The following is a 19,529-nucleotide window of genomic DNA, read 5'->3' on the forward strand; positions in this document are numbered from 1 at the left end:
ATAATCATGGAATCACAGAACGGTTTGGGTTGGGAGGGAGCTGAAAGATTATCTCATGGGCAGGAACACAGATTGCTCCAAGCACTGGTATTGAACACTTCCAGCTGTTCATGCTCATCTGTTCGTGGAAGAATCCCTCTGCCATGGTGAGCTTTTTCCTATAAATTATTACCCTGGCATGGAGGATGGCAGCCCACATAATTACAGCATCCCCCAGCCACTCCCTCTGCTACACCTAGGAAAGCTCACACGAAATGTAAGGAGGTTTACGGGATCAATGTGAGCAGCCAGCATCATTGCCCAGGAAAAAACACACAGACACCAGCAGATTGGAAAACCGCATGTGATGACTTTCAGCAGGCTCTCCCGGAAGACAAAGGGTGGAAATGTTGTCCATTAACTTGGAGATTCCAGGTCAAAGGATTTACAAGCTCTTGCACACAAGAAAAATCACTCAGCAGGCAAAACACTGCTCCAGGGGAAAGGGGGAGGGAGATGAGTGACATGCAGGGGGGTCCCACGAGGAGTTTGGCCTCATCTTTTGCTGATCACCACGGAGCAGGTGGAACATGTCAGACCCTTAGTCAGAGTCAGAGCTGCTGCTTGAGCTGCTGCTTGAGCTGCATGAGCCACCAGAGGGCTGGGGAAGAGAGAACAACTTTAGGACAGCAGGGAAAGGAACCTCTGTCACAGCATTCCTGAGATGGGTTAGTGACCCTGTGGTGGCTGCCCCATATTGTGGGAAGGCTGAAGGGTTTTTATTTTTTTTTTTACAAGACTCTTAAGGTCAATAAAGGAAATTCCAGAAAGGTCTTTCTTTCTGCCAGCAAAGACCAACATCACAGTAGATCACTTTCCAGAGCTGTTTCCCTGTGAGAGGAGCTGCTGGTAGGATTTGTTTGAGAAATGCTCCCACCCCCAATGTTGGAAATGGGGCCTTGTTTAGAAGTTCCTCATTCAGACCTGCTCAGGATGGTGCCCATCCCTGGAATGGTATTTTCTGCAGAATTTAAGCACAAGGAATTGCTTCTCCTTTCTGTTTGTGTTTTTTTTTTTTTTTTTGTGGGTTTTTTGTTGGGTTTTTTTTGTGAGTTTTTTGTTTTTAAGGGGGAGTCAAACAGTTCCTCTGCTGCAAGACACTGAGTGAATGTCCATTATGGAGGCACAACTTGCACTCAAGTGAGCAGGACAAAGTCCTGGGATTTAATACACTGCACAGTGTGCCCCGAGCCATGCTATCACTTTAAATGGCTTCCAGGAATTTCATGGATTGCTTTTCAAATTACTCACTTAATATGACTCATTCTTGCCTATTTATTATTCCAACAAATTTCCACATCTAAAAAAAGCCACTGATGTTTGGGCAGTTTGTTCCAGCCACTACAGGGTAGGAGAGGAGAGTCCCAGCTGCTTAGGCCAGTTGCTGTGGTATGCTGGAGGAGGTCTGCAGCAGAATTAGGGACGGGTTCACTGCTGTTCCACTCTTACCTTGCCTTCATGGTGCTTGCAATGCTTCTTCTTATGGTGCTTCTTATGGTGCTTCTTATGGTGCTTCTCATGGTGCTCCTGATGTCCGTGAGGATGATGCCCCAACGGGGGATGCCCGTGGGGGTGCTGGACAGGCGGAGCAGGGCGTGGGGGGCAGACTGCCACGCCGCCAGGGTAGGGACCTGTGCCAGGACCAGGGTGTCCTGGAGGGGCAGCAGGGCAAACTGCAATGCCACCAGAGTAGGGACCTGTGCCAGGACCAGGGTATCCTGGAGGGGCGGGAGGGCACACTGCAAGGTGTGGTTGTGGTGGGCCTAGGAAGAAGAGGAACCTGTAAGTGGGCAGAGACAAGCTCTCCCCAGACAGACAGTGCAGGAAGCTGGTGCACCCTTCCACCCAACAGGCCCACTCTGGTCTTCCTCACAAAGGACATCCCACACCCCTTTGGGATGCAGGTAAACCCCCCAGGTGTCTGAGGCCAAAGCATAGAGCTCCCCTCTAAGCCCTGATGGTACCTGCAGCCCTGCCTGGCCCCACAGCCCCTCACCTTGGTTGGGGTCACACATCCTCAGTGGTCTCCAAGCTGAAAGGGAAGGACAGGCACCATTAGTCACCTCCTGCCATGAGACATCACCCAGCCAGCAGCTGGGACCTGTCTCCGCTGTCCCACATCTGCCCCCAGCACAGGGACCATGCTCACTTCCCCCAGAGTGCCATTCCCCCACAGACCCCAACCGCTGTCCTGTCCCTTTGGTGACAGCACCAACTCCCAGAGCAACTGTCCCCCGCTCCATGCACCCCCAAAGCCTAGGCATGTAGTTTCCATTTTTAATAGAAATAAATCCACACTGGCCCAGCTCGGGTGCCGAGTTCATGTCCTCGTGGGCCACAAAAGACTGGGGACACGTGCCTGGGTACAGTGCCCACATTGGGGACAGTGCACCCTGACCCACGGGTGCCCATGCTTCCACTGCCCCCATGCTGCCCTGCATTCACCAAACCTGTGGAAGAGCTCCCAGAAGAAGCAACGTCGGCAGCACTCGGGATCCCTGTCCTTGGCACAGCTCTCCCGGCTGTAGGGCACCCTTAAATAGCGGGGCCCTGCCCCTTTGAGCAGGGGTGCGGCGGGCAGGGGTGACACCGGAGAGGTGACACCGCGCCTCTCCATGGGCATGCGAGAAACGTCAACACGCCGCTCCCAGCCGGCACAAAGGTCCCACGGGGATAATAAACACAGGCTATGGAGGGCGGTGATTCCAGCTCCCGGCGTCAAGGGAGGGATGGAGTGAGTCAGCTGACCCCACCATGAACCCTGACTGTGCTCCCTGCTCAGGCACAGTGTCTAGGAACAGGGGTGACCTTCCCACAGAGGGGGCTGTGGGACAGCGGGTGTGGGGGCCTGACACTGCTCAGGGTGCTGCCAGGGTGTGCAGGTGGAGGACACAGTATCTGCTGACACACCCAGTCAACAGGGACAGGAGGCAGCGCTGGATGCCCTGATTTTCAGGTCTTCCTCTTGGAGGATCTATGAGGAGGGTGTAGGATTTCTCCCATCTCAACCCACCCCATCTCCCTGCTAATACCCCTGATGGTGCTTCATGTTTGGCAGTTCTCCCTTCCTAGGCAATTCAACGGGTTGGAATTGTCACACACTGCCTGAAAGACACCTGGCAGAAAGGGACTGTGCCAGGTCTTGCCCCAAATCTCGGGTAGGAGGGTGTTTCATGGGAGTTTCTGAACAAAGGAACTGTACAGGGTCAGGAGGTATTCATGACAGGGATCTCCCTACAGGCAGTGCTACAGGGATCCTGCCATCCCTTCTGTTAGGATCACTGTGGTCCCAGACACTGCCAGCCCAATCGTCTACTTCTGCCCCAGGAATCGGAGGATGGAGCCTGGGGTCTAAGTACCAGACAGCAAAATTCCCCTTGTCCAGGGAATGGCCAGGGAATATGATGCTGGATGTGCCTGAGCAGACCAGCTGTTACAGATACATATTATAATATTGGCTTTTCACAAATATTTAAATGGATTTGATATGTGTGATGTTAAAGTAACTTTGTTATATAATTTCTATTTCTACTGTCAATTAAGCTTAGACATAGTGAAATAGATGATATAAGTATGCTTGTGTTAAAATGTCTGCTTGAATGGGATAACACCAATAAACACAGGATGAGGAAACCTTCTAGATATGCCAACTATCAGCACTCACCATCTGAAGAAAGCATGGACCAAGGCCCAAACTGGAAGTGATTAGAAGGAGTCAAAACCACAGCCAAGAAATACGCATGCTCTAAAAAGGTGGACCAAAGGAGGGGCCATGTAAAATAGTTCCTGGAAAATGTAAATTAGTTTATGGATATGCATAAGGGTCTATGAATATGCAATGGACTGATGTAAGGGAAAAGGTATTTAAGGGGGATCCTCGAAGGTGACAGTATGGTTGGTCTTGGCTGAGTGCCAAGATGCACCCATAAAAACCTTTGCTTTATGGTTCTTGTCTCCTATTGTCCTTTATTAAACTTTTTAAGTTTTCACAGGAGAGAGAACATGTTTTTCACACAGCTCTCCAGAGGCGAATACCTTGCCAAGCCTAGGCAAGGCCAAGAGTATTTCCCAGCTGTATTTGCCACTGCAGAACCCCCAGAGTGCTCCCAAGCTTTTCTCAGGCCACCCGCTTTTCCAGCAGTGCCAGCACGACCGCCGAGCCTTGCTTTGCCTCTTCCAGCAGCCCGGACACCTTCTGTGACATCTGTGTGGGGACAAGATGAGTCATTTGCCACTCGACAGGCCAGAAGAGCCATCCCCTGGGCACTGCATGTGTCCTGCCAGTGGCAGGCGGGCACAAGGGGCTCCAGGCCACCACCGCCCCCTCCACCACCACTCAGCTGCACCACCAGGCCTGGCTCACCAAAAGCTTGAACTTGTCATCCGTGATGTCCTTGAGGTTGATAATGACATTGAAGTAAGCTCCGAACACTGCTGCTTCCAGCATTTTGGCTCCCACCTGGGAAAAGTCAGGTTTGCGAGAAGCTCTCCTGGTGAACCAGCTCCACCATACGGCGCTGAAGCAGGTCAGACCCTTATGCTGCAGGACTCCCACCCTGCACCACCCAGCAGCATGCAGTGCTTTCCAATCTGTTGGTATTCTCAGGAAATGGCTGCCAAAGAATACTGGGTGGAAACCACTGGCCAGTTTGGGAAGCACAGCTGGAGAGACGTATCCTGGAGGTCAGGACATGAGGGAACACCTTGCAGAGCAAATGTGTGTGATCTGGGGCCATACCTGGATGTCAGATTTGCAGGCCAGATTGCAGTGTTGTGCCAGCTCCTTCAGAGCAGGCCAGAGCCCATTCACCTTCTCTGCCAGGCCATAGGGCACCCCCATGGCTGTCTTCAGCCCCTGCTGCATGGCAGCTGTGCGTCTGAGAGGAGGGACAGCCCTGGGTTGAGCACTGGGTGGCTGTGCCCACACAGTCAGCCAGTCCCCACCAGCCCAGCTCACCTCTCCTGCTCCTCAGGGGTGTTCTTGGGCAGCTTCATGGCTTCCTGCAGGCAAAGAAAAGCAGGTTTGCTGCCATCACCCATATCGTGCCTTACATCGGGCGTCAGGGCAGAACCCATAGCTCCTGTGCTCTTGCAAACCTCCCTTATGTGACAATGTCCCTTCCCCAAGCCCTGCTTTAGCATCCCTGGAAGTGTTCAAAAAGCAAGCAGAAGTGGCACTTTGCCGTATGGTTTAGTGGGCATGGGTGTACTCAGTGGAAGGTTGGACTTGATAATCTTGGAGGTCTTTTCCAACCTTAATGACTCTGTGATTCTAAGGTCAGAGCCCTGCTCCTAAGGAATCCAGAGAACAGCAATCCCAGCCCTCCTCCCACCTGGAAAGCCCTCCTGTTTCCCTGCAGGATGCCTCTGCTGGAACCTCACCATGTAGCTGTTGAAGGCACAGGAGTCAGCATCCACCATTGCCACCAGCTCCTCCATGGCCTGGTGGAAAGGGAGGACCAGCTTCCTCATGATGGGGTCCAGGTCCTCAAACTGCCGCTTCCCGTAGCTCATCAGCCCCACCATGCTGCCCAGTGCTGCTCCCTGCCAGGGTAAATCCTCCAGTAGGACACAGTGGGCACTGCTACCACCATGCCAGCTCCACTTGGCACACCAAGGCCCCTCAGGCCTCTGTCTTGGTGTGGGGCACATACCAGGGCTCCCACAGCTGCAGACACAGAGCCTCCTCCTGGCGCTGCTGACCTTGCTCCGACTGCTCGCACAAAGGCACTCAGTGGCTTGGCCACCAGCCCCCTGTCCACCTCTCCTGCCTCCACCAAGTACCTGCAGCACAGGTGTTTTAGAGCCCTCCAGGTGCAGGGACACCACCACCACCCAGACCCAGCGCTGCCCTCTCCAGCATCGACCCTGTGAATTAGCAGGGGACTAAAACCCAGCCTGAGGGTCAGGGTAAGGAGTGGGAACCCCATGGGGACATCTGGGGAACACAGGTGGTGTGGGGGTTGCTCTGCATTAGCCAGGTTGGGCTGATGCAAGCAGCATTGGTGGGACAGAAATGCCTCTGCAGCCACGGCCCAGGAAGGGTGACAAGGACTTCCACCTTGTGGATGGATTTCCCTTCCTGTCCCCTCACAGACTCATGTTTCACACCAGGTGCTGCAGCATGTGAACCAGAGGCAGTGAAATTTTGCATGGGGATAGAGTAAGGAATTTAGCATTCAAATCTGGCCACAAAACCTGCTCCCACTGCCTGCTGAAGCAACCTGGAGTTCCCCCACTCCACATTCACAACAATCAGCATTTGGGAGCAGGGACCACCCCGATCTTGCACAACCACCCAGCAGAGATGTCCCCCAGGCTGTGAAGAGGAGCTGGGAGCAGCACCACTCCCAAAACAAGCTGAGTGCAGGATGCAGGCATCAGGATCCCCCCATCCGGGGAGGAATGGGCACCATGACAAGAAGTAGGATGTGGGTCCCTACTCAATGATGCGCTCCCGAGGGTGAAATGGAGACAGGGAGTCCAGGCCCAGACGACTGACCACCTGCAAGGAGCAGCACCACTGCGTCAACCCTGTCACGTAAGTCCTGTTGCATCCTCATTCCCCACTGCTAATTAACCAGGGGTGAGTCAGCACTGGGACTGGGCCACCACCCAGGGAGAGGACAGCTGGCACCACCAGCCCATCCCATTGCAGACTCGGGGGTGGTGTGGGGTCACTTCTGAATGACTGGGAGCTGTACTGATAAATCATTAGCTTGCTCTTATCTAGCACGTTCCCCACAGGCTAGAAAAGTCCCTCCCTCCTGCAGTGGAACAGCAGAGCCTGTCTCCTCCTTTCCAGCTAACTCCCAGTCCTGGGACAGCCTCCCATAATGCCACCCACTGTCCTTGAGCCCTGGGTACACTTTCTTTCCCTCCTGGCCTCCACGCAGGCAAGACAAGCAGCTGCCACCCACACTCAATTCTCACACATTGTGGTTCCTGCTCCCTATGCATCTCAGCATCCTCAGCACAATAAAGCAGCTTGTCCTACCCCACAAAATCCACACTGGAGACAAATGTCCTGCCTGAGGCCTGAGCAGTCCCAAATTTCTGCTCAGTGCCACTTTGGGAGGCTGGTTTGGGGTGGGATGTGTCTCTGCCATGATCCCACCCTTGTGCTGGTATCAGGAGAAGCCACATTACCAGCCTGATCTTCTGTTCCTCCTCCAGGATGAAGAGTTTTTCCTTCTTGATGTAAAAGTCAGCTGCATCCAGAATGGCCTTCTTGGGAACGAGCCCTACCAGCTGAGACCCCACCACAGGGAGATTCAATTCCTGCAAAGGGCATCAGAAATGTGATTTTCCCCAGAGCCCTGCTGCCACTACTAACTCAGCCTGGTCGTCCTCATCCCTTCCCAGGACATGGGAAGCTCACAGAAAATCTTTCAACAGAGGAGCTAGGGGCTCGCAGCAAGTTGCTGAGTTTCTGGGAGTTTTGTGCCATTCAGCACTTTGGCTGAGCTAAGCATGAGAGAAACCAGAGCCTGACCTGACAGTGAGGAAGAAAACTTGTTGGGAGATGTCCTCTGGGAAGCCCCCTTGGGAACAAGCATACCAAGCCACCCACCTGTGCATCTCGGCAGATCTCCTCGTAGACGGTGTGGAGTGGCGTGGTCTCAAAGTCCAGCAGGTTCGTCGAAACCTGGGCCATGTTCTCCTCCTCCAAATACCAGCCAATGCCTTGCACCTTCTTCAAGCGCCCAGGCTGCCAACAACTGCCACATTCAGGGCACAGCCCAGGAGGTGTGGGGACAGGCAGGTGTGCTCCTGGTGTGCCTGTGCTCTTGATGTACCTGGCTGGGGCCGCGGCCCTGCTCACGGATGTTGAGGGCAATGCGGTGAGCCTGCTCCTTGGTGCACAGCAGGTTGATGTTGTACGCAATAAGGAAGGTCCGGGCACCTGTCACTGTGGCTCCCCACCGGGGGACAAAAGTTGGGGGCCCAAAATCAGGAGCCCACTCTGGTTTTGCAAGCTGGGGAGGAGGGAAGAGAGTGTGTGGGCTGGCACTGCCAGGAGCACATGCCACCCTCCCAAGGAGGGCATCTCCCTCCTCAGCTGGAATCTGCCACGACCACCTGTGACACCAGCTCCTCTTGGTGCAAAGGGACTACACCAGCCCCTAGCATGCTCCCTGAAGCCAGGGAAGTACAGGTCAGGTCTGCCCAGCCGGTGCCACCACCAGGCTCACCTTCTCAGGGAGTGCCTCATACTCCCCGGCACGGATGGAGGGCAGGGCTTTCCTGCTCTCGTGCTGTGCTGCCGCTCCATACAGGTAAACTGCAAGACACAGCTGGGGGTGAGCACCACCAGGCAAGGCTGGCACTTTCTCCAACAGTTAGAATCATGTAGGATGGGATGGAATGTGGAGAGGTTCCTGAACCCGCTCACCAGGTACACCCAGCTCTGCTGCCAAGCGCTGCCCGAAGTTGTGGGCACAAGTGACACACTCCTCCATGCTGACATTCCTCACTGGCACAAAGGGACAGACGTCCAAGGCCCCCATCCGAGGGTGCTCACCTGGTGGTGGGGCAGATACAGGAGCGGGAGGTGGGAAGAACAAGCAGACAAGGAGGGAGAACACACTTTTGCACACTCTTACAGACTGGACACCATTGCTGTGAGAAAATCACAGAATCACAGACTAACCCAAGTTGGAAGAGACTCACCAGGATCCTTGAGTCCAACCCCTGGGCCTGCACAGGGCAGCCATAACAATCCTACCATGTGCCTGGGAGCATTGCAAATGCTTCTTAAACTCTTTCAGGCCTGGGCCTGTGACCACAGTCCCTGTTCCAGTGCCATGCTTGGTCCCAGCAGTATGGCAGTCCCCTCTGTGCCAGCCCAGCCCCTGGGCCTCTCCCAAGCTCACCCGAGTGTTGACTCATGTCAATGAGCTGCCCAGCCACACGGGCTGCGCTCAATGCCCCTTCCACCACAGCTTCAGGGGTCCCCACAAAGGTGTAGACGGTGCGGTTGGTGGAGGCGCCGGCATCCACATCCAGCAGCACACATCCCAGTGTCCGGGAGATGGCCTGTGCCACTGCATCGATCACCTGCCGGGCAGCAGATGGGAGCAAGGGGGCTGAGACGGCTGGGACTATACAGTAGCCATGGCTTTTCAAGAGAGGGGGCATCTCAGATCTTCCCCTTCCCACTGGGGATGGGGTTGAGAATGACCCCGTGATCAGTGGGGATGCAGCCCTGCACAAGCATCCCACTCCCATCCAGGGGGTTTGGGGCACCCTGGCTCCCCAAACTCCCTGTGGTGGGGGAGAGACACCTGGCTGCTGCTGCATGTCACAGAGCACCACCATAAATTGCTATTCCTGAGGATACATCCACCTGCCAGCTTCCCAACGCATTTGGCTCTGCTAAGCCTCTTCCCTGGAGGAGGCTGTGTTTTTACAGCCATGCTGGGTTTGCTAAATTCTCCTGCCACTGGCAGAGCCAAAGTTCACTTGAAGGCTGATGCCCAGGACAGGCTCCATTAACCCTGACAGTGTGCTTTGGCACAAGTGCAAGCAATATTTCTCTGCAGAGAAATATTCCAGACCAAGCCCAGAGCTGGTGCTACAGCAACCCACTGGCAATGGTGGAAGAGGTCTCAGTCCCTGCTTCACACTGAGGTGCCATAAGGGACTCCAAGCTACTTTTAGGTATTTTTGGCACTAGCCAAGTGGTGAAAGGTGCATGGCACTGCAAAGGAGGCATAGCAGAGTCTAGCAGTGCATACTGCTCTGCAGGGGAAAACCTGGCTGTCAGCAGCCCGGTGTCACCCACCCTTCAGCCCTTCCACATACTCCCTCACCTCTTTGTTATTCCCCTCTGAGAAGTTGGGGACGCATTCCACCAGCTTGGCCATGGTCCCACGGTCTGCTTGCAGCCCTCAGCCCCTGGCTTGGCTCTTGACACCCTGGGGGTTTCCTGCCCTTTCCTGTCGTCCTGCAGAGTGAAAGCCTCTCAGCAGTCAGCACGTTGCCTCTTTCCCAAGCCAGAGTTTCTCATTAACTGAATTGATCTGTGGCCAGGGGACAGAAAGGGGCTTGGATAAACACCATCATACTGGCCCTACCGTGCTTGGAACAGCTCCGGGCACAAGGGCTCTGTGGGGCCAGATGGCAGCACTCACCAGCACCGATTAACATATAAAGAAAAAAAACCCGCTTCAATCAGCAAGATTGCTGTCGTTACCACGAGCTCCAGCCAAGTTACTGCACCATTACCACTATTCACCGTGGGGGGGGGGGGGGGGCCACTTCATGCAGGACTTCCACCATGGATACTGGCCAAAATCCATCGCTGTGAGCAGGATTCGAACCTGCGCAGGGAATCCCTATTGGATTTCGAGTCCAACGCCTTCACCTCTCGGCCATCACAGCGGCGCTACCTTGCGGGGCGGGGGTCGGCCTGGCCGCGGGCTGCACCACGCTCCGTTCTGCCGAGAAGTGCGGAAATGTATGGGTGTCGCGCGCCACATGGGCGAAGTAGAACCAGTAGTGCACCTCGGCTCGTTGGTCTAGGGGTATGATTCTCGCTTAGGGTGCGAGAGGTCCCGGGTTCAAATCCCGGACGAGCCCTTTTTCTTACACGCCCGCTGCTCACCCTCACCACACCTCAACACACTGCAAGGCCTGGCATTCGCACTCCCCCTCGCCACCTCCGCCCCGCCCGACAGTGCAGCCACCCGACACAGTCCTGCCACGCGTCCACTCTGCCCCTTACCTGCCCTCCCTGCTCTGCCCCGCACTTATTCCCCCTGCTCCAACCCCCTCACCAGCCCAATGACACCTAAGGCACCCGCACTGCCTGCAAACACCTGAACCCCCTTTCCACAGCCTGGGCGGCAGGGCAAGGCAGCAGACACAGGCACTTGCTCGGACGCAGGAGAACGCCAGCCCAGGCACAGTGGCAGGGGGATGTAGCTCAGCGGGAGAGCGCTTGCTTTGCATGCAAGAGGCCCTGGGATCAACCCCCAGCATCTCCACGTCCTTTTGCCGCTCCAGAGCCCTCCGCATACAGGGCCCCCAGAGACGCCCAGATGGCCCACAAGAAATCCCTGCGGCTGCCCGTGGGCACGTGGGAGCTGGGATTGCCTGCTGGCAGCCCAAGGCAGGCAGCAAGGAAATGCCTGGCGAGATGTCCCTCCTTCCCCAGGTGCTGTAGAGAGCGGAGGCAGCCAGAGTCCCTTCCCCACAGGGGCTCACGCTGTCTCTTGGGGTGACCATTGTCTTTATGTGACGCTTGGTGCTGGGGGGGGAGCAGCCAGAAAGGGACATGAGACAGGCTGTCACCTCAGGGCAGTGGAGGGTGGCAGCTGGAACAGCTCTGCCAGGGCAAGGGGAGGGGGCAGCATGTCCCTGTAGGGTCTGGGGGCTGCTGGTGGTGCTTATGGGATGTGTTGGTCTCCCTGTGCCAGGGCCTTGGGTCAACACCGGGAGTGTTCCCAGCAGCAAAATGAGATGGGGTTTGCAGCTGGGAAACACCAAACCTGGGGCAGCATGTGGGCAGAGAAGTGGGCAGAGTATCAGGTGTTTTAAGGAGCAACCAGTGTCAGGAGTGCCAGTGGGTGCCATGGCTCATCTGGTCAATGTGCCTGCCTCGTAAACGGGAGATCTTGGGTTCAGCTCCCAGTGGTGCTTCAGCCTGGGGGACTATTCTTCCTCCCTGTCCAGAACTGGGGGCATTGCTGGGGGTCCTTGTCCGTCAGCTCCCAGTTCTCTGTCCCACCTGACTCTAGGAATAAAATGTTTCCTTCTGCTTCCTCTCCCTTCTCACCTCACATTGGAGAGTTGGGCTAAACTATTTCCAGAAACCGGGCAATTTGGGAAATAAGAGATACATTAGATGCTGTCTGGACCCCTCCCATCTTCCCTATTACTTTGCACAGCTGGTGTGGAATCATGTGGGAAAACCCTCTGGACACAGGTTGGGTGTGGGTGTGTAGTGGAGATGCCTGGTGCACGTGTTTTTGTGGCTACAATAAATGCCATGTTACTCTTTGCCACCCCATGGACACAGAAGAGAACAGGGAGAGAAGCAAATGAATCACAAACTCTTGCTTGTCTCCCTGCCCTGCTGTGACAGGAGCTGCCAGGGCTCTGCCTGCACAGCCTTGCTCACCAAAGGACACCCTGAAGAACCAGCTCCAGTATTGCTGTCTATGGGCAAACAAGAAGACCAAAAAAATCTGCAAAAGGAAATTTTGCTAAAAAGATACAGCAGGAGACGAGGTGGCCGAGTGGTTAAGGCGATGGACTGCTAATCCATTGTGCTCTGCACGCGTGGGTTCGAATCCCACCCTCGTCGGGTTACCTGTGAGTGCTTATGAGGAGCCAGTCTTTTGGTGCAGCTTGCCCCGTACCCTCCTGCTCTCCGTGTTTTGCTCTGCTCTGTCAAATGCACACTACATCTGACCCTGGACTGCTGCTCCCAGTTACTGAGCCTGTTCCTTGTGGCTCAGGGTCTGGGGTGGCCCTTCTGTGCAATGTGCCATGGCAGCAGGGTGCCAGAGCCCACTTACCAGCCTCTCTCCTGCCATCCCATTGCCTCCTCTCCAGGGGCACTGAAATGTAGGCAAGGAAGGTCAGGACTGGCCATCCCTGGGCATCCTCAAGGATGCCAATGGGAGTCAAAAGCTGCCTCTGGTGTGTCTTAGAGGTGCTTGTTCTGGAAAAGGCAGAGCTACTGTGCACTGGCAGCTCCCTCCTGTGCCTGGAGCAGTGCTCACAGTGGAGATTCCCGGAGACAGGAGAGAGTGACCAATGGCAAGATGAAGAGGAAAGAGGTAAAACTGCTTCTGGAATCTCAGTGGTCTTTCAGAGAGGAAAGCCCTGCATCTGGGAATCTGTGCTTTGAGGCACCTTTGGAAAGGTATTGTGCCAGTCTTTCTAGTGCCTTCCCCTTCTCCCCTCTACTCCTCTCCACTGATGAGGATGTGGCCAAGCAATTCCATGGCTTCAAGACAAGGTGAGGATGCTCAGGCTTAGCTGCCCACACCTTTTTGACCGTCACTGTGGCTACATTTCCTTCCCATGCCTTGGGGAGATGTCTCTGGGGACCAGTGTGAAGCTGCTTCCCTCCATCAGTGTCTCCTGAGCCAGAAACCATGACCAGGCTGGGGGGAAACACCGGCCCCACCCCTTTCCACTGCCATGAGATGCTGTGGTGCTTGGCCAGGTCTGCCACCCTAGGAAGGAGGGATGTTGCTGCCTGGACAGCCAGGTGCCCTGCAAGGGATCTGTGCGAGATTTCCTGGGAAAAATGCATGAGTTTGGGTCCAGCCCTGCAGAGAGACCAACCTGCGGTTGGAGATGATGAAATGGGCTGGGGTGGTGGGTGCAGAAGTACAGCAGTGCATGGCAGGGGGATTGCTGTCACAGGATAGGACCTAGGACTTGCAGGGCACAGGCAGCCAGGAGAGGATCCCCACTGATTCCCTTGGGACACCCTTCAACCCTGCCCTGGCACACACGTGTCCCTGTCCTGGTGAGCGGTGACGAGTCCTCCTGAAGGGAATGTGCCACTGTCAGTGGTGCTGTGGGGCATCAGCCCACCCAGGGACCTGGAAATTACAGGGATCCTTTGGCAGCATGGAACTGGATCATCTGCAGCCTCGGGACAGTGCCTGGCAGCTGGAGCCTGGCTCTCCCCAGTGGCACCCGCTGGGCTCCCTGGGCTGCACAGAGTGGCCCTGGAGCACCCCGAGTCTGCTTTGGCAAGGACACAGGCAGCCAGGATGCTCTGTGCCTGGGTCTGTCTGCATCAAGATTCTACCCTCTGGCCCTGGGGTGTCCCACTCATCCATCAGCCATCTGGGAGTGGTCCCTGACTGTCCTGTCCTTGCCAGGAGGCAAGCCCTGGGTGAGCACCCTGTATGCAGACATTCCTTGGAGAAGGGAAGCTGTAGGTCTGTTGCTGCTCCAAGATGTGGCCCTGCCTTTGGCTTTCAGGAGAAATTTTAGGACAGGGGCAAGCTCCCACCCTCCAGCCAGTCTCAGACACATCCAGCCCTTGGGTAATGACCCAAGGAAATCAAAATGCAAAGTGCAACTGGGACTGGTGATAGGAAGGCAAACACATGGATTATTGATCCTGGGCCATGTTTTTTGTGTCCTTACTTGCAGGAAGGGGCAGGGCTGAGGTGGCCACATATCCTGGATCCATGCAGAAGTTAAGAAAATGGATCCGACATGTTTTGTTTGGTGAAATTTTCTCAGGTTTGAGGTTCATCCAGAGAAAGTCATATCTCAAGCAGTAAGTGCCCATTCCCTTAAATGAATACAGATTGGAAATTCAGTCTTTATTTTTCTCCCATATATCTGCCCTTTCCCCATCTGTTTTCCTTTTTAAAAATTCAGTCACTACACAGATCATATTATTTTAACTTCCTAACATGTGCCTTTTGTTTTCCCTGCTCTCTTTTCTGGAAAAAGGACTTGTTTCAGTCCACAGATGTGCTCACATTCGACAACATTTCCCCTCTGAGTGCCACACTGCATTTATCCCAAGCATCACTGCATCTATGGATATTATTCTCAGGCATGATAGTCCAGTGTGAGCAGAATTTCAAGTGCTTAAACTGTATTTCAAAACTGAAACACACAGTGAGGCTGCAGTTCTGAATATCCCACCCTGTGCCTGGAAGCCTGGAAGGGAGTCACTCAGGAAGGGCTGTTTTCCTGAGAAAATGGGAGTGCACAGAGACACAGAAAAAAAAAAAAAAAAAAAAAAAAAAAAAAAACACAACAACAAAAAAAAAAAAAAAAACAACCAAACAAACCAAGAGAAGAGGGGTTTAATTCTCAAGCTGTGGGTCCAAGATCCACTTGTGGCATCAATTTATTATTCAAGAGTGGAGCAAAAAGCAACACAGTAAAGCTTAAACTGTAACCTCATCTTTTCCTGCTTCCCAAGTTGCCATTTAGGAGATTATGAATGATGAACCCACAGTGTCCTGCCTTACTCCAGGAGCCACCAGGTTGCTTCTCCCTGAAGCCCATGTCCTCTGCTGAACTTCAGAAGACCTGTTTCCCTTTTTCCCCTACCAGAATGATGTTAAAATTAGTTGAGTTTGGCCTCAGAACCTTGGAAAGGTTTTGTTGCCCTGACAGGCAGGCAGAGAATAGTCACTAGGGACCATTCAGTGAGATCCACTGTGGCCAAGTCATCTCAAGAACTCAAATGACCCCCCAAACCCCACAAGGCACATCTTTAACAAGATGCTCACAGCCCCACACACACATAGTACACATCTCCCAGTTCTGCCAGGGTTTATTCCAGGGCAGGAGATGTTTGTGCTGTCAGTTGGGCTCTGCTGGTGTGAAATGAAAAGACTGTTTCAGGCTTTCCTTGCCTCTAGAGCTCATGATGGCTCATCATGGTCCTGCTTGGGTCCACATCAGCAATTCCCTCTCCCCACTGTGAGGCTGATTCACGTTTAAGTGCAGGTTGAGATGTTTGGGATATTTAGTAGCTAACAGGCTTCCAGCAGATCCCAGATTCCCAGTGTCACACCAGAGCCTGTAATTACTGTAATTAACCCTGTCTTGACTATGTCACCCCATCACAAGGAAGGACACCTGTAACCTTCTGACTCACTGCTACCACCCTATCCAAAGAGTGGGATGGAAGGGCTCTTGGAAGTCAGTTCCCTGCACAAAATCAGCCAGTTTAGGTATGTGTCATCTGTGGGGCTGGACTTCAGAGCCCCACTTTGCTTTTAAAATCTGATGTGTCTTCCAAGCACAACTTATACCCCAGGTGTGAGGAATAATAACAAAAAAACTCAAAAAAACCTCCAAAAAACCAAAACAAAAGAACCCCCAAAAACCACAAAAAAACCCAAACCAACCCCCACCCTCAAAAAAAAAAAAAAACAAACAAACAAAAAAAAAAACCAAAACCAAAAAAACCCCCAAAACCCAAAACCAACCAAACAAAAAAACCAACCAAAAAAAAAGAAAAAAAGAAAAATCCTCTAAGTGCATCCAGACCCATAACAAATTGCTCACGCTGGGCTAGGTCAGGTCCCTGTGTCCACATCACTCATATCCTCACTCCTTCAGTCCTGCAGCCTCTCAGCTTTCCTGGCCTCCATGAGACTCCTGGCACAGGATTTCACTCCAAATGGATGTTCCTTACATTCAGTTTGCATCCTTGATCTCACCTCAGGTGCATCAAGGAGCTGAATTGGTTGTGCTGAGAGGAAGGTAGGGATATGTCTGCTCTAAATTCTGCTGAAAACACTCTCCTGCCTGGTGGCATAAAGACCTAAATTGTCCCTTGGCCTTAGGAAGGAAGGAAGGTAATTAATGCCTGTAGCCCGAATCATTTTAATCTTACTCAGTATTACATGGAAGCAAAACATGACAGATGAAAGAGGGAACTGTTTGATCAGTCAGGGGAGCTTTCCAGGAGAAAACTGCTGGTTGCTGGGGAGTTTCAGGCTGAAGGCACACACCCACTCCCCTAGGGGGCTGGGCCACCCTATAAAACTGTGGGGACAGTGCTTGGCCCCACCACCTGCTCCAGCTGCCACCACTGCCACGTCTATCTGGGTAAGTCGAGACAGGCTCCATCCCCTTCCCCACCCCACCCTCTGCCCTTCCAGCTGCACAGGAAATCAGGGAAGGGTGTATTTCTGCCCTAAAATGAAGAGTGCAAGGGGTTGCAGGATGCAGAGCTTAGAGGGTCTGCAACCACATAATCAGTTGCATCCTGCATGATTTTCCTTGCTGAAGCAGAGAAACAAATTAGAACAGGACATGCCTGAGTTGCAGGGATCAATGTGTCCCTGTTTATGGACGGGCATCAAATGTCCCTTATATTTTGGGATGGAATGGTTCAGTTCATGTTGTGTTGATTTAAGTGGGTTTTGCTTCAACCACGTGCATCTTGTGACCACCTTGCTTGCCAAAGGCTCCTCGTCAGCTCGGAGCAGGAGTAGGTCTGCTCTGTGGTCCCAGAACTTGGTGCCTCCAACTTTCCCAGACCAACCTGCAGCTCAAACAAAATTCCCCTCATTCTCCTGAGTGGTTTATGGGGCAAGGTGGGGAGAAGTTTTCTTTTGATGTTTCTAAACCATCCAAACTCACCCTCTAGCTTGCTCTCCCATGCCTCTTATTATGGGAGGCATTGAGTGAGGGCTCAGCAAGGACAGACCGGCCTCTGCCTTGTTTTTACATCCCAGCTCTGGTTTTCAGGTGCACATCCTTGCCGAGCCATGTCCTGCTACGACCTGTGCCTGCCCTCCTCCTGCAGTCCCCGGCCCCTGGCCACCAGCTGCAACCAGCCCTGCTTCCGCCGCTGCAGGGACTCTACTGCCTTCATCCAACCGCCCACGGTCGTGGTCACGCTGCCCGGGCCCATCCTCAGCTCCTTCCCGCAGAACACCACGGTGGGGTCCACAGCGTCGGCGGCGGTCGGGAGCTACCTGTGCTGCTGCGGCATCCCTGTGGGCTCCCGGGGGCTGGGCAAGGCAGGACTGCTGTGCCTGGGCACCAGGCTGTAGGGTGTCCCCAGCGGGCTCCTCCTCCTGCCCGTGCCAGCAGTGCGGTCAGGAAAGGAAAGCGAAGCACTCAACCAAGACTAGGGGAGAGGACTAAGGAGATGCCCCTGGGTTTCCCAGCAGTTGCCCCAGGAGGACGGTAGCCATGCGAGCTCATCACTCCAGACCAAACCTCTGTACACCTTTATCTCACTAAGTCTTTATATTTCCATGTTCTACACGGCATTTACTGCTGGCTGTTCAATAAATGCTTCTAGCAGGTTGTAGATGGCAGATGATAATCATGGGGTGGTGGGGCGAGGAGACACCCCTTGTAGAGATCAGCTTGTCCCAAAGTGGAGTTTATCCATTTCTTTACTAGGCACTGGAAACTCACTTTGTACTCTGAACTGGTTCACTCTCCTTCTCATTAAAGACTTGCTACATCATAGCCTGAGTCTTCTGTTGTTCCTTGTTCGGGAGCCTGGAGGGGTGACCTCCTCTGGAGGCAGCTTGTTGCTGCTGGGGAGGTTTGGTTTTTACATGAAATGAGGGTTTCTGCTACCCAGCTCTTCCCTGTGCTGACAGACGTGTGTGGTTTGCTGGAACCAGTCCCAAGGCAACTTTCTTATCCTGGAAACCTCTCCTCCTGCCCCATGGCAAGCACCTGCTCAGGGAGGAATTCCTGCAGGAGCACATTTTATTGCCTGTTCCTTCAAGGAGCTGAGAATGTGAAGGTTTGACATTTCAAAATGGCATTTACGCTGCATTTTGCAGTGATATTTTGTGGGGCTGAGCTAAGGAGGCGGGCATGGAGTCAGGGAAAAAAAGGTAGAAGTGGGATTTTTGGAAGATGGGCTTCTTTGGATGAGCATTCTATGCCAAGCTCACATAGTGTTTAATGGGTGACAGTGAAGAGTGAAAAAGAAGAGACAATAATTACTTGATGGAGGGGGACACTGAAGTACCTGGAAGATGTCAGGAATTGAGTAAAGCCTCTTTTTAAGATGCCATGGATCATGAGGCAGAACCTTTTCAGCTGATGGAAGGAGGAATAGGACTATTTGCATAAAGTTTGTGAGCGTTTATACTGAGGGATTATGCTGAGCTTGAAAGCCTATTGGTAATCAAAAGCCTTTGACCAAGCTCAACTGGTTTTATTGCCCAGGAGACCTTTGCAGAAGTGCTTCTAATTTGGAGAAAATTTGCATGGCAATTTCTCAGCAGCGCATGCACCAGGAGAAGGGAGATGTCCTTCTTCCAAGGGCTGTTCAGATATTTTTATCCCAGCCTGGCAATTGTCAGCAGAGATAGGATGCAAAATTTTGAAATAAAAAATTACAAAAAGCTTTGAAATTCCAGCAGAAGTTTTGTTGGGAAGCTGTGGGTCTCTGGGCCTTGTGCAGCTGCCTTCCTCAAGCCTGCTGGACTGAACAGTCCAGGAAGGAGTAGGTGGACAGAAAAATGGCATTTTTTATGTAGCTTTTCACTGAATGACTCCACTGGTGAGGTTATACAGATTTTAATTTGGTTGTTTTTTTTTTTTTTTTCCCTGAAAATCCAATGTCTACAAAAATCTAAACAGCTCCTTGATTTGACTTGAAAATTGTGGCGTCTTAGTGCAGACAGGTGGGGAAATGAGGACCTCGGTGCCTTTCAGAGCTGCCTATCCTGAGGGTCAGGGGACTCTGTCTCCCATGGGAGCTGTGACTCCAGCTGGGAGCTGTGCCTCTTTGGCTTCCAGCTCAAGAGCAATCCTGAATTCACCATATTCCCCCCCACCCCCCAGGCCAGCCCTTGCCCCACGCAGGACCCCCCAGACCTGCTGATCAGGCCCCAAATACAGGTTTCTCTAGAGGCAGTGCAGCCAAAGGCTCCAGTGAGAAACACAGAGCCACATAACAAGATGGGGATGAAAAATATTGCTCAGTAGGTGGAGGCACATGGAGGGAAATAGCTGGGTCCTGGGATTTGGTCCCAGCATTGCCTACCTAAAGC

At 53.3% G+C, this 19,529-nt stretch overlaps 1 protein-coding gene and 4 non-coding genes across 5 annotated transcripts; 3 read left to right on the forward strand and 2 right to left on the reverse strand.

Annotated features, from left to right (window-relative positions):
* Positions 1-329: 329 nt before the first annotated feature.
* FTCD (formimidoyltransferase cyclodeaminase) lies at positions 330-9,961 on the reverse strand. The gene is made up of 17 exons (XM_066553131.1): positions 9,855-9,961; positions 8,916-9,099; positions 8,435-8,563; positions 8,235-8,323; positions 7,839-8,018; positions 7,613-7,750; positions 7,189-7,320; positions 6,483-6,544; positions 5,694-5,823; positions 5,422-5,583; positions 4,997-5,040; positions 4,778-4,916; positions 4,403-4,498; positions 3,704-4,243; positions 2,036-2,071; positions 1,489-1,802; positions 330-640 (listed from the first exon to the last, which is right to left on the reverse strand). Exons 1-14 carry the CDS (start codon positions 9,906-9,908, stop codon positions 4,157-4,159), a joined length of 1,626 nt encoding a protein of 541 aa, XP_066409228.1. The 5' UTR covers positions 9,909-9,961; the 3' UTR covers positions 330-640; positions 1,489-1,802; positions 2,036-2,071; positions 3,704-4,156.
* A 382-nt stretch (positions 9,962-10,343) lies between these two features.
* Positions 10,344-10,425, reverse strand: TRNAS-CGA (transfer RNA serine (anticodon CGA)). The gene has a single exon. It is a non-coding gene; the product is annotated as a tRNA-Ser (tRNA).
* A 126-nt stretch (positions 10,426-10,551) lies between these two features.
* TRNAP-AGG (transfer RNA proline (anticodon AGG)) lies at positions 10,552-10,623 on the forward strand. Its single transcript has one exon. It is a non-coding gene; the product is annotated as a tRNA-Pro (tRNA).
* A 335-nt stretch (positions 10,624-10,958) lies between these two features.
* On the forward strand, positions 10,959-11,030 carry TRNAA-UGC (transfer RNA alanine (anticodon UGC)). The gene has a single exon. It is a non-coding gene; the product is annotated as a tRNA-Ala (tRNA).
* Positions 11,031-12,270: 1,240 nt separating this feature from the next.
* On the forward strand, positions 12,271-12,352 carry TRNAS-GCU (transfer RNA serine (anticodon GCU)). The gene has a single exon. It is a non-coding gene; the product is annotated as a tRNA-Ser (tRNA).
* Positions 12,353-19,529: the final 7,177 nt, after the last annotated feature.

This window comes from Molothrus aeneus, chromosome 7, assembly GCF_037042795.1.
Source record: "Molothrus aeneus isolate 106 chromosome 7, BPBGC_Maene_1.0, whole genome shotgun sequence".
Lineage (NCBI taxonomy): Eukaryota > Metazoa > Chordata > Aves > Passeriformes > Icteridae > Molothrus > Molothrus aeneus.

Excerpts from the sequence above, each read along its gene's own strand:
- FTCD (XM_066553131.1), bottom strand. The coding sequence starts at position 9,908 with ATGGCCAAGCTGGTGGAATGCGTCCCCAACTTCTCAGAGGGGAATAAC. Across the intron at positions 7,321-7,612 it reads AGATCTGCCGAGATGCACAG|GAATTGAATCTCCCTGTGGT; the intron begins GTGGGTGGCTTG and ends TGCCCTTTGCAG. Across the intron at positions 4,917-4,996 it reads ACCCCTGAGGAGCAGGAGAG|ACGCACAGCTGCCATGCAGC; the intron begins GTGAGCTGGGCT and ends CCCTCCTCTCAG.